This window comes from Carassius auratus, chromosome 28 (genome assembly GCF_003368295.1).
Source record: "Carassius auratus strain Wakin chromosome 28, ASM336829v1, whole genome shotgun sequence".
NCBI classification, from domain to species: Eukaryota; Metazoa; Chordata; class Actinopteri; order Cypriniformes; family Cyprinidae; genus Carassius; species Carassius auratus.
Genome location: NC_039270.1, coordinates 14,800,683 through 14,815,299, shown reverse-complemented (window position 1 = coordinate 14,815,299; position 14,617 = coordinate 14,800,683). Strand labels below are relative to the sequence as shown.

General features: G+C 38.5%; 1 protein-coding gene across 5 annotated transcripts in view; it reads right to left on the bottom strand.

Moving 5' to 3' along the window:
• The window catches only part of LOC113046934 (zinc finger protein 385D-like), a 93,342-nt gene that overhangs the window by 34,895 nt on the left and 43,830 nt on the right, over nt 1-14,617 (bottom strand). The window contains exon 1 of one of the 5 annotated variants that reach the window (XM_026208090.1): nt 8,671-8,888. The exons of 3 other annotated variants lie outside the window; for them this stretch is intronic. In XM_026208090.1, coding sequence (XP_026063875.1) covers nt 8,671-8,680 — 10 coding nt within the window. In that variant the 5' untranslated portion in view covers nt 8,681-8,888. Of the gene's footprint in view, nt 1-3,433; nt 3,803-8,670; nt 8,889-14,617 lie in introns of those variants that run through there. One more of the 5 variants, XM_026208089.1, reaches the window with a different exon arrangement.

The window sequence follows — 14,617 nt, the reverse complement described above, 5'->3', positions numbered from 1 at the left end:
TTTATCTTTTTTGCATATCTATTTACCGGTTGAATAGATGCAGCACCTCTTGAAGGACATAATGTCATTGAAATGTCCCTTCCCACTCGCCCTATTTCCTGCGTGTGAATGTTTTTCTTTTTAGGCTGCTTTCGCATTTTATCAGAGAGCCTGGCAAATGAGTTGGGAGCTGAATTTGGCAGCAGTGGTCTGTAATTGTTTTAAATAAGCCTCATGCGTCATGCCAAATAATGGCAGCTCAATGAAGACATTAATCTACACAAGCACATCTGTGCGACTTCATTTACCATCCTCCCCCTCGTGACATCAAGCGCACGCCGCTATAAACGGTCCCCGCGGTCCCTCTGCTAACCGAAGACATGTCGACTTACTAAACAGCCTTTTGGTGAGTTAACTGAAGAACCGCACAACTCATTTAGCTCTTATCTGTCTATATAAGCGTATATAAACGCTGGTAAACCAGAAGGGTAAAACTTTACTCATATCTGACTACAGTATTACTGTGATTAGGTAGGAGGAACTTACAAAAATCTGAAATGAAAATGATCGCATACTATTGTTTCAAAAAAATGTGTGTACATCACATCTGGGACCTATGAAAGCCCGTTTCTGCCATAGACATAAAAAAGCTTAAACATAACTTTACGCTTAATCTCAGAATTCTGAGTTTACATCTCACAATTCTGACTCTTTTCTCAAAATAGAGTTTACATCTTGCAATTGTTTCTGTCACAGGAAAAAAAAAGTTTATATATAAAATATATAGAAAGGTATTGCAACTATTTAACTCACAATTCTGACTTTTAAACCCAAGATAGTAAAAGTCAGAATTGTAAGATAAAAAGTTGCACTACCATTCTATATATTTTATTATTTTTGATTATTCCAGGGCAGGAACAGCTTCCAAAGGGACCTCAAACACAAAAAAGCAAAAGTCAAGCTTGTGAACATGTAGGTTAAACATGTACATAGATGACACACATGCATATGTGTGCACATTCACACACACACAAACACTGTCAAGGTGATGCATTGACTTCACCTTCAGGCAGTAGATTTGGGCAGACAGAGCGCATCAGAGCCAATACAATGCACACTAGTGATAGAAGATGCTGTGTCTCTCTCTTTCTCTCTTTCTCTCTCTCTCTCTCTCTCACACACACACACACACACACACACACACGCACACACAACATCAGAGTTTCCTTTTTTCCCTCTCTATTCTTCTGTAGCCTTGGTGTATCTCACAGGAAATATATTCCCCAGCACATTAAGTGACATGACCTTCCATGTAACAGACTCGGATAGATCTAAGCGGTTGTGTTCTTCATCTTTTTCTCTTGCTCTCTCTCACTCATAAGCATGCTTTTAAACACATCAAAAAACACTGACAATATCATATTTGATTGCATAACTAACACTGACTGATTTTTTATCAGATCCAAAACTAAGCCAATCAAGCCATCTCCAGACTAAGAGGCTTACAGGCTTATCTGAATTAAACCAGACATTAAACTAGACTACATCCTAAGTGACTAGCTGGCTAATTACTTTTCTGTCTTAAAGATTTAGTCATGCTTTTAAAAAGGCTAACTGACTAAACCTTTAAAGACTTTTTTTTCTGTGGAAAATAAGAAGAGACATTTTAAAGAATGTTCACACTGCCTTTTTGTTCAATGAAAGATGAAATGGCTCACCAAGCTCCAAAGAGAGAAACGTATCTTTTTCTTTCATTCATTTTTACATAATATATTTTTTTTAAGTCAGTTTAGTTTTCATTAGATTCTTTATTATTACATTTTAAAATAAGGGTTTTCTATTAAAAGTAATGTATTCCTGTGATGACAAAGCTGATTTTTTTTGTCAGTCATTATTTCAGTCTTCAGTGAAACAGAAAGTTCAAAGGAACAAATCTTTTGTAACATTGAAATTAATATTTGCGGTCACTTTTGATCAATTTACTGCATCCTTGCTAAAGATAAGTATTAATTTTGTTCAACCCCACTAACTAATCCCAAATTTTTTAATGGTTGTGTATCAAAATGTTTAGCAGCTTTACATTTTTCAATCTCAGTTTAATTCTCCTCAGTCTAGTGTTGTCACAATCTAGGGGCATTTTCATAGTTTATGTTTTATAACATACAGTGTTTTTAAAATTACAATTAATATTTGGAAATTAAGTTCGTTCCCTTCTGAAGGAACTTCGGGCTGCGTCCTCTAGAGGTCACTATGAGGAACGCCTTCGACGTCTGAAGCAAACATCTAAACACGACAATGACATGGGTCGGCGACAACCTATGATTTCATTACTGGCAGTACTACAGCATAAAAGGGCGCGAGAACAAGTCATCCTCTTCTTCATCTTCACTGACTGATCTTTTTATGTTAGTGATAAGCTAAGCATGACTAGGAGAGTACATGTTCTCTTGAGAGTGTGTTCCCCTCTCGTGGAAATAATGACACATTCGTGGCAGTGGTTTCCATTTTTGCTTGATTTCCGAGATAAACTGGCGCATGGATGGAGTGCATTTAGCTCCCATGGTTGAGCATGGTGGTGCTCCCCTTTTCTTGAAGAGTGCCTGTGAACATGTTGTTCCCAGATCAAAGCTGTCCTTAAGGAACAGAAGTGGGCATGATTATCTAGGGCTCTGCTCTTGTGACTGTTTTTAGTCAGCTGGTGAGGATCCCCCAGCTAGAGGGTTCTTCTATGAGACAAGGCACTCTCAGGTCCACAGGACTTGTAGAGGACACAGTTTGAAGTTCCCTCGAAAGGGAACGTCTCAGGTTACGTATGTAACCATTGTTCCCTGAGAAGGGAATGAGACACTGCGTCCTCTAGTTTCCTCGACGTGCTTTGGACATAAGCTTCAGACGAAGAAGCAGATGACATGTTCTCCCGATGCCTTTTTATGCTGTGGTCATGCCGGTTATGAGGCCATAGGCCAGGGTTCCTCAAACCTTACCCTGGAGGACCATCTGAAGACACTGATTAGCATGCTCAGGTGTGTTTGATTAGGGTTAGAGCTAAACTCTGCAGGAAGGTGGATCTTGTGGGCCAGATATGAGGATCCCTGCCATAGGCTGTCACCAATGTCGTGTAAAGATATATGCTCCAGACACCAGTCATGCCAAAGGCATTCCCCATAGCAACCTCTAGAGGACACAGTGTCTCATTCCTTTCTCAGGGAACCATATATGTAACCTGAGCCATTTTAACATGAGTAACGTGAGTCTTGAAAAAGTGGAAAAAATCATAAAAATTACATTACAATTCCCAGATATGAGAGATGTATATGGAAGAGCAGCATGAACATTCTTTCAAACATCTCATTTGGTGTTCCACAGAAAAAAAGAAACCCTATGGGTTTAGAACAACATGAGGAGTGAACAAATGATGAGGAGGGGAGAGGATGGGCCCATAGGCTGTACTGACCTTCTTTGTAGGAGCCTGAAGACAGGATTACATGTCCAGACCCCCCTCTCCCTCCTGTCCGGAACCACGGGTGTGATGATGTTTCTAGGCCACCGCACACACCTCCAGCATCCCACGGTGTACCCATGTATCAATGTTGCCAACACAACAAAACAATGCTGTATGTGTGCGTCCACATGCAAGAGTGCGAGTGTGTGCATGTTATCCCTGTTGTTCCCTCCCCTCCTCCCCTCTTTCTCTCCAGGGACATTTGTAGTCGAAATAGCTGCCCTTCCAAAATCCCCAAATTACCCCCAATCAACCCTGCCCTTCCACTTTCTGATCCTTTTGTGTGTGTGCTCAGTGTGAATACGTGAGCTATTAGCACTCCAGGAAAACTGCTAAGACTCAACACCCCCACTTTAAAGGGCCTTTGGAGAACATTGGCACCACTGTGTCCAGTAGGGGGGGCAGTTAGACCCCTCCCTGCCCTTAATGACCTCAATGATCACTATGAGTCAAGGCAGAGCAGAGATAACAGTGGCTACATGCCAAAGTCACCTTCCCATCAGTGACAGGAGGAACCAAAAAGGCCAGTTGGCCTGGAGGACGGGGATCGGGGGGTACTATTTTTGTTATGCTGGCTCAAGCTGGTCCTGCAGTTTCTATGTTGCCCCCTCTCGGCTCAGTTACTACAGTGAAACTGTGACACCAAAATGGCTCCCACTGCAGAGACGATGCGAGAGGATAAATGATTTGGCACTGAGGACTTGCTCACTTGTGTGAGGGAGAAAGAACTGACAAGGTGACAAAAAAATACTGGCAGGAACCACTCTTAAATGTGTCAATATAATTGTGAGCAGCTCGACGTGACCACTGGGACAACAGATTGACTTGACATTACAACACACTATCCGTTTGCTTTCACAAAAAAAAAAAAAAAAAAAAAAAACTATAGCTGATGTCAGCATGAAAAATAGGCCTTATTTGTTTCCATAATGTACATTTTATGCTTAATTTCACAATTTATCAGTGTATGTTTTTCAGAAGGGAAAACCAGTTTTCATTGAGTTTCATCAAAATATATACAAATTAAAACAAAAGGTTTTCACTTCTGAAAATATCTGTCTTTTCAAAATAAATAAATGTTAACCAAAAGCCAATTATCTATTTATGCAAGCGACTGTAGTAATGCAGCCTTTCCAAAAACCTGTCAATAGTCAACACACTCATTTAATTCAGAATAACATTAACACAATAAATACGATGGCAATAATAGCAAATTATAGAAGTTCTCGAGGGAGAACTTGGCCTTTAGCCTCCAAATCTCATCCTCCATCTCGGGTCCCAGCAAGTAGATGCTCAAATAAATATGGCTTGATTCATGGGACATTTTTCCTCTCCATAACTCACTGCAACATTACTTTTAGGTTTCAGCTATTGCTTTAGTCTGATATGAATTCGGCCACTCTATCTTTAAACAACATGATGGTCATTAGCAAGCAGGAGCTAAATCTCGAACCACTCCATTATTGCAGTGTGGACATACACACAAAACAAACACACAAAAATACACAGACAGACACTATTGTTGTGGTTGGGCTACAGGAAAAACTTAAATCCTAAAATAACTGTGCGCACATGGGCGTACCCACACACATTCTCTTAAGCTGGCATGGAAGCAGCCAATATACTGTGGATGAAAGACATTCCTTATCAGCTTCCTCATAAAGGAACGGGAATAGAAGGTATTTACTCAGCGAGACAGAGAGAGAGAGACCGAAGCTAAAGAAAAGCAAGTTGTGTGGGTAGAAAGATTATGGGTTGGTTGCAGCAGCACTGAGCTGATTCAAAGACTGTCACGCTCTAATCAGAGAGAGAGCAAATTTCTGTCCATTTCAGGTGAGTTCAGACTCAACGATCCCTGTTTCATCCTGCATCTCTCTCTCTCTGGGTCATGAAGTCAAGTGCAGGGCGAGTTTGTGTTTAGAACAACAGCTCAGTGCATTGACAAAGACCATCTCCTTTGACACACACACTCACTCTCAGCCTGTTTTGAAAAACATTCACAAACACATATTCATAGACGGCCATTTTTTGTCTTGTATCCACTGCTGAGAGCATGTGCCTTACCCTCTTGTCATTGTCACACACTCGCACATCAGACGTACTGACAGGCCAATCAAGCCCATGCAGTCATTTCATTTTAATCACTCGCCCTGTCACTCATTCGCTGTTCTACAGGGAGCAGACGTACATTCACTGCGTCACTAAATAGATGAGTTGAATATAACCGCCATTACCGAAGGAGAGGCTCCGGTGATCCGAAACGTAGAACCTTACAAAGGAACGCAGCTTTCAGACCATTCGCTCTGGACGTCGCTATAAAATGATGGATCAGTGCACTGCGTCACGGCCTGATAAATGCGGGGTGGTAAATATTTGGAGGCCATGCTGAAGGCCAGAATGTAAAAAGATCTGAAAATTGAAAGCTGACGCAGTGTCTGAATTTCCAATGGCAAATCTGCAGCGAATATCTGTGACAGAAGCACACAGCAGATTTTTGTAGAACGCTGTAAGGCTTTGGATCAAATCTCTATAATAAAACAGATTCTAACTTCTGATTGAAGGAGCCACATTCTAGACTCTGTAAAATGACTATAAAAACACATTTGCTATTAAGTTTCTGCCACTGTTAACAATCTAATCATAAAATTACATTAGGTGGAAAAATAATAACAATCATTTTTCATAGTAAATGTTCCTGTTAACATGCATTTTACAAACAATACATTTTAAATAATAAATTGGACTATTTATTTCTCTTAAAAAATCTTTCAATGGAGCAATGGCGTTCCTAACAATTTCATAATTGCAGATATGTTTCTAATAAAAAACAAGAATTGTGAATAAAACGTCTTACACTGAGATTGCAGTGTTTCGGTGTGGCCTTCCTAGAGGAGCGTGCCGTAGTAGTATGCGGCTGGAACAGAGCATTCGCTTAAAGGATGGGATTACCGCATTCCCTGCACTTACAAACACACGGGCTGGGCGCTGCCGCGACAACTGAAACCATGACAGTGAGAGAGGGGTTGAGAAAACAGAGCCCAAATATCTAATGTTTGTGGTGTGACTTCAACCCATTCAAACACCTCTGCAATTACAGGGGAGGATGTTTGAGAGGGAAACTGAGCTTTTACTTAGCAGCTGATTTATGCAAAGCACTCATGTAAAAAAAAAAAAAAAACTTACTGACCAATAATGAAATACTGACCAGTTCAGCTAACACTAAAAAATGAAGGTCAAGGTGCAGTCAGTGCACGTAACTTAAATAAAATGTACATTGTTCAAGACTGTTAAAGAATGTCAAGGGCATGACCTTTGTGCCCATAACCTGAGCTGTTCAGGTCTTCACATTAGCAGGTAATACACGCCTGAGTGCAGGGTGATGGATAGTTAACATACAGACACCATCACTTGATGGTGATGGTCTTTGTGCTGATTTCAGAGTAACTGTGAGTGAATGCTGGAGCCATTTCATTCTGCAGCTTTCTGTTCTTTTTTCCTCTTCTCTTTGTCTTTTCCTCCCTCCATTTTCTTTATTTCCACTGGCTTTAACCTAAGTGTCTTTATTTAAACAGCTTTTTGGTTTTGGTAAGTTTGTATAGCATTGTAACATCTGTGTGTCCTTTTGTCCGTGTTGCTAAGCGGACAGAGCATTGGTATTAGCTAATAAGGAAAGAAATTGAGAGCAAGGAGGAGAGAAGGACATTTAAACCTTTCCTGCTTCCTTTTATATTACTTACAGTCTATTTACAAAAAACTCACAAGAATCTAAATTATGTGTTCTATTAATTAAATTAAATAATACATTTAAAACACGTATATTACAACAACGTAATTAAAAAAAAACGGAGAAGAAAGATATCCAATAGAATGAGAACACATATTTACAAATAAAATAAAAATAAAAAAACAGATACAAATGATAATAATAATAATAAAAATACACTGTATTTTTGTACACTAAATGTACGTTTTTATTAAGCACAGTTTATTAAAAACTATTAAGATCAGGGGGCAAAAACTCGAAAATGGAGAGAAATGGAAACCCAAAAAAGAAAAAAGCACCGTGATGAAATGCATAAGCAAATGGCTTCGATCTCAACGAAATTCATGAGCTAAGAAAAATAGAAAACTCGAACGATTTCCTTAAATGAGCTGCGTTATTGATAAAGCATTTTTCAGCGCGTGCAGGATCAATCCTTTATCATTTTTAATTTTCCGCTCCGCTGCTTTGAGCTCATGTGAGGAACACCAGGTTCTTTGAGGAGACGAGATGCCTTTAAAAAAAAGGAGAACTTTAAAGAATAAATTCTTTATTCGAAGAAAAAACGTTTTCTCGAAAATAAATATGTATATAAATATGTAATCATAAATGTGTACTCGTGTGAATGACATCTAGGCCGTTTTATTATTATTATTATTATTATATTTATAAACGCATGTTTGTTCATAAAATGATGCATAAACGAATAAAACGAATTTCTGCATTGTTGTAGTCTACCCCACTGAGAGAGAGCGAGAGAGAGAGAGAGAGAGAGAGAGCGCTAAAGTTTTTTTTATGTCATGCCAATGCGCTCGGCCGTGTCATAAGAGATAAACAAAAATACACAGCATTCTTAAATCGTCTCTGGTTCTCTCATATTAATTTTTTTGTATCTATCCATTGGTCTCTCGCACTACAGAGACGTAAAAACGTGTGTTTAATGGACCATGGCACCTGCTACCGATTAAACCGGGATTATGGATCCAAAAAATCTCTCACGCTGGACTTGTAAAATTAAGTCCAGCCTTTTGCAGGTGTTTACTTGACAAAACGCCATCCTAGCTAATCGGCTGACACAATGAAGGCCGGTTGATGGCACGCGTATGACAGTCGCACGCGCATCTGGCAGCGTCGCGAGCAACCAAATCCGCCACACACAGAATATTGAGCATCTCTGCTTCTGGAAAATTCTACATCGCCTGCCTCGTATTTTCTAGAAAGTTTTCGTTTCATTCTTATTTCGGATCGATTAAGCGATACGAGTGAAGCTAGACTGAAAAGCTTTGCGCGTGCCGGTGGTGAGGGCGCAGAGCGCGAGGAGTTTGGGCACGAGAACACATCCTCGGCGCAATGTTACCACATTAAAGACTTTTATGCAGCACATGCCAAAAACACAAATACAACAACGTCTCTGTCGGAACTGACTTACCGATCAGCATGTTGTGAAAGGTAGCCTATCCTGGTTTCCAAAAAGAAACCAACCAAAAGAAAAAAAATAATCAGCGCAGGAAAATCAGAACGGTTGATAAATACTCTCCGACAGTTTGAAATGTGTCTTTCTTTCCCTCTTGTTTCTGGTCCTAGAGTTGATGTGTCAGAAGAAACGCTCCACGCGCTCGCCACTCAGTGCTCCGCTGATCTGCGCCTCGACGGGGACCGGGAGGAGGAGGAGGAGGAGGAGGAGGAGGAGGAGGAGGAGGGAGAGACTATGATCGACAGTCTTTACCCCCATCTACTCCCCCTCCACCACTACCACCTCCTCTCTCGCTCTTTTTGCTGCCTGCCGCTTAACCTGAACGAACGGCACAGATGGGGAAATTAGCTGGTGCTATTTTCTCCTTTCACGGTCCTTGATTTCGACTAAATAATTCTGTGTGCGTCTGTGAAAGGTGGGGGGTATTTTTTTCCACCTCCAACAATTCTAGATAATTTAGCACACATACACTTAAACTGAAATGAAAACAGTATGTGGAAGCAAAAATGCTTGTTTTGTTTAAGGTAAAACCCAGACAGTTAAGGCCAAGGTGTCCTTGTTACAGTGTAGCCTAATTATAGATTTAAGTACCGAGTAATATTAACTACATGTATTTTGGACCACAAAACCTGTCATCAGGTATATTTGTAGAAATATATCCAATAATACATTGTATAGGTCAAAATGATTAATTTATCTTTTATGACAAAAATCATGTTCCATGCAGATTCTACTGTAAATATATCAAAACATAATTTTTGATTGGTTATTAATATGTTTTGTCAACTTTAAAGGTGATTTATCAATATTTAGATATTTGTGCACCCTCAAATTCCAGATTCTCAAATGTTGTTTTTTTTAGCCAAATACTGTCATATCCTAACAAACCATACATCATTAGAAAGCTTATATATTCAGATTTGAGATGCTGTATAAATCTTAATGTCAAAATTTGGACCCTTATGACTGGTTCTGTTGTCCAGGGTCACATATGGTTAGGGTTTGGCTTGGTTACTTGCATGTAATTTTGCATAATTTATTGTTATTATAATAGTAAGAACATGTAACATGAAACATGAACATGAAAGGACACCTTAAAATAAAGTGTCACCCCAAGAACTATATTAGCATAGTTTACACCAACTCACGATAACGTTATGTAGTCTGGTATTGAGGATTCTGATTGGGAGTCGATGCTTTTATCATTCATCAGCTGAAAAAAAAATCACTCTTTTGTGCGTTTCCCAAAAGCGACTAAGGCTACAAGGCCCCCTCATTACCAATAGTTAAATTAAACCATAGTCAGTCATAGTTTAGCTAATGACACTTTTGAGAAACGCCCTTCTTGACGTTATTACAACCATAATGTTCCTGTGGGCATGTGTGATGTTATCTTTATTGCAGTGTTGTGGACTTCCCTATTCTTCGAATTATGATTATTTAAACTTTTATAGTTGTGATTATAGTTTTCATCCTTGATTTGAAAGGCCTTCAGTTTGTTTGTTTGTTTCTCCATCAAAAAATATGGTTCCAAAAGAAGCCAAAGCATGAAGTTGAAACTAAGCTAGAACAGCATTATGTGTAAAGTAGCATTCACTGCGTCCATAAAATCGTTAACTATCAGAGTAGGTATAACATTCAGTGAGTAACTTACTTTGCAAACATTAAGAACGCATGAGTTTAGCACTTGGCTTCAGCTCCACTCAAGGTTTTAAAAATACCAGAGAGAAACCCCAAACAAAATTCTACAACTCACATTTCGCCTTTTAGGAAAACTCAACTTCCTATTCTGCACGACTCGCGTACTTTGGTCTGGAACAGTGAACAAGCAGAATAAACATCGACAATGTAGTCTGTGAATGATTTGGGGAGATCAGAAAGTGAACAGGACATTTTGGTGTAGATATTTCAGGCCATTAATCTGTTGGCTGGCACTTATTACAGCATGGTACTGTATCTGCATCAGTGCTCTGGAGTATTTGGATCCCAGCCTGAGGACCCCCTACTGGTGCCATAAACACCTCTTCCTCACCCGGCTAGGGTTTTCCTGGGAGGTCTCTGTGCATCAGTGGGGGTTTGCAGTGGTCACTTGTTGTTTCAGCACTGCAGAGTGCGCTCTATGTCACAGATGACTAGAAAGAAAAGAAGTGATCTACATCTTTTAATAAATTATTCAATTCTTTAACACATAAACTTTAAAATCCTTAAAAAAATTTTTATTTCAGCATCATCTTCGCTTATTTTTACCACAACATTATCAACCAAAAAGGAATGTACTGTAATGTGTTTGTGAGCATATGTTACGTAATATTGTAGACATAGCACAAACAGTGATCAGATGTATCTCGGGTCTGTGTGCATGTGTGTGTTACAGTTTGCTCAGCCTGAAGCTCTGAACACTGAGACATCAGCGGAGACAGCTGTGCTCTTTTCCTGCCACAAGACTTCCGCCATCCATCCATCCACACACACACACACACACACACACACACACACACCCACACACACACACGTTTGTTTCTGTGAATTGTGGGGAATTCCATAGACTTCTATTACTTTTATATTGACCAAACAATATTTTCTATCCCTTTAAACCTAAACCTACCCCTTACAGAAAACCTGTTCGCATTGTTACACCTTCAGATAAACATCATTTATTATTTTTACTCTTTTTTCCCCTTGTGGGGACAGTGTCAAAAAAATTCAGGTTTTACTATCCTCGTGGGGACATTTGGTTAACAAGTACACACACTCACAAAATAAAGAAATAAAATAATAATAATAATAACAACATAGATAAGTAAGATAACTTAGATAAGATTAATTATAATTTTTGATAGTTATTTATTATTATTTTAAAATAATCATAAGGTACGTCATTTCTGTTTATTTATTGAGTGTGTGTGTAATATTCCATGTAAAAAATGGTTTAACATAACTATAAAATCTAATAAATTACAATCATAATATTAATACATTTAAAAGATCTCCTACATAAAGATACAGTGTTTCATTCAACAACAGCTTAAAATGATCATGGACTGTCAAGCTCAAAAACTAAAAAACAAACAAACAAAAAACTTTAGGGTGAGTAAATAATGTCAAAATATTAATTTTAAGGGTGAACGTTGCCTTTAAACTACAACCACAGTCAAAAAGAAACTATATACTGTGCATGTCTCAACACCTGTAACCACACAATTGCTCGAGCAAAATGCAGAGAATATTGAGTACTTTTCAAAAGTCCTCAAAAGTCAAAACTGTTCTTGAATCATTTGAATAATTCAGCAATTAGTCTTCAAGCCTTCAGTATCCCAGAGAGCAGTAGGGCGTATTACAAGAGGTGATGGGCAGGTGATTTACTCCTCCAGTAGCATTAAGAGTCTATTACAGCTGCAGACAGACATTCAGAGCGGTATCATGACCTCAGCGTAGTGCTCAGTGGAAATCCTTTCAGCTGAAAACATGGCTGATGTAAATAAAGCAGCCTGCCAATCAATCCCATCATTCAGAACCAGCGAAACACCTACCATACGGCTGCTTTTGGCTATATTTAAATGGTACAGTAAACCAATTTATTTCTAAGGATCCCATTGGTGCGAGGCTTTGTTATCTTGTTTCCTTTCATAATTTACTTGCACTTTTTAATGCAAATGGCTGTTATGAGCACATGGAAGCGTCTCAGTGTCTGGTCTTGCTAGTCTGCTAGTCCATCTGCCTCCTCCACACTTGCACACGTCCAAGTGAGTGAATGGTAAGACAGACTGCCAAACAGAAAAACTGCTGATGAAGTCAAGATTCAGAAACTGGCAGTTTGAGATTTTCAAGGTTGACCATATCTCCATTTACTTAGTGAATAATAAAGCGGGTCTCATATTTATTTGACTGCTGTATCATAAGTGATGTCTATTGCTGTCGTGTTCAATATTTAAACAACAAATAAACACACACGATTTTTATTACTCTTTATAACATCAAGAAGATCTTAAAAAATAATACATGGATTTTTTAAGAGTTAAGTTACATTAAGTGACTAGAAATTATCTATTGTTTTATAAAATAAAAAAAATACCGGGCTATGTTTTACATGAAAATTTTACTTAAAAGTAATATATTACAAAAGTTCATGTTACCTGCTGTATCTTTGCAATTGAAAATTTACTAGCAATTTCTGAAATAAAATTGTCTCTATACCATTTTTTTCATTGCAGTTCTATGCAGATTATTTCCTTTATACACATTTAGGTTTAATTTATCATTATTTTTCATAAGAAACATACACAGAGATTTGTGTAGATTTAAAATCCCACCCAATGAATGCAAAACCTTTGCTGTAAAGAAGTGAATGAACATTTTGAGCACAACAATTTGACAGATTTAGGGACTGTGCGAACAAGTGCCACTAGCAAAAGGAATATGCGTGAGAGAAAGAGCTTTCACACACATAACCTGGAAAATCGAGGAACAAAAAGGCTTACAACCTAAAGCAAACAACATCCTACACTGCTGGCGCTCCTGCTGCATGACACTATGGAATAATGAATACGGCTGGGGGGACAACAAAGAGAGCAAACACATATTTGTATTTAGAGACAGAGAATGGAAAAGAGAATTGAAAGAGTGGAGCATGAGTCTTAAGCACCTGGGAAAGAGAAACTGAGAGAGAAAGTGAGGAAGAGAGAGAGAGAGAGAGACCGGAAGACCAGTAAAAAGAAGTCAATAAAGCAGAGGAAAACCTGAGTGTAAAGGCCGAGCAAAGGAATGAGTCTTCCAAGCGTGATAGAAGCCATTCATTTCCAAGAATTTCTCCTTTTGTGTTCTAGAAAGAACGAGGTCAAACAGGTTTGGCATGACATGAAAGTGAGTAAGTGACTGAAATGTAATTTTTCAGTGAGCTACTCCTTAAACTTCTGGAAGAGACCGTGTGTGCGTATGAGAGCGTGAGAAAGGGATTTGTCACAGTCATGCGCAACATTACCCCACTTTGATTAGATGATGAGATATATGCAACACACACAAGCAAGCACACGGACAAGCTGCTCTGCCAACACAGTGTCATATGGAGCTGGAGGTTGCTTCCTGCACATCATTTCCTGTGCGGGGCTGTCACTGCCCATCAGAGCACTGAAGAGATCTGACACTGACAAACGCTGACGGAGAAAAACACACAACACACAAACACCCCCTGACACAAACACACACATCAGAACACAAATGCTCACTGACACCAACACACACATAAACAACAACACACTGAACACACAACTCTAACACACTACAACATTTCGATTATTAAAAATTATAACAAACAGCATACACAAAATATTCTCAAAATCACATTATTATGACAATAAGCAACATCTACTACTAGGTCAACAAAATAGTTTATAAAAAATAAATAGTATGTTGTATAATACACAAGTAATATAAAATATTTATAATATACATTAAATATATAAAACTATGAAGATTTATATTCCCAATAAATGCTATTATTTGTAACTTTCTATTTAAAATACTTTTTAAAAACAGTTTAAACACTTAATTAATCACACATAATATTAATCGTTAGTGTTAGTGTTATTGGTAAATGTACTGGTAAAAAAATAGAAAATGTATAGCCTGAATGCACTGTAAGTCGCTTAGGATAAAAGCATCTGCTAAATGCATAAATGTAAATGTAAACGTTATTATCGCGTTAATTAATAATTATTGTACAGCTGGTTAACGCAGTTTTTTTTTATTATTATGAAAGTCTGTTGCTCACTGGCGCTGAATCCACATACAGACAAATCATGGGTCACAGGAGGGTCAAATCAATTTTCAAATTATTTAGGCTAAGCATCAGCGCGGTTACTAATCACACTCACTGATCTATATATAACCGAACCGCGCTTTTGCC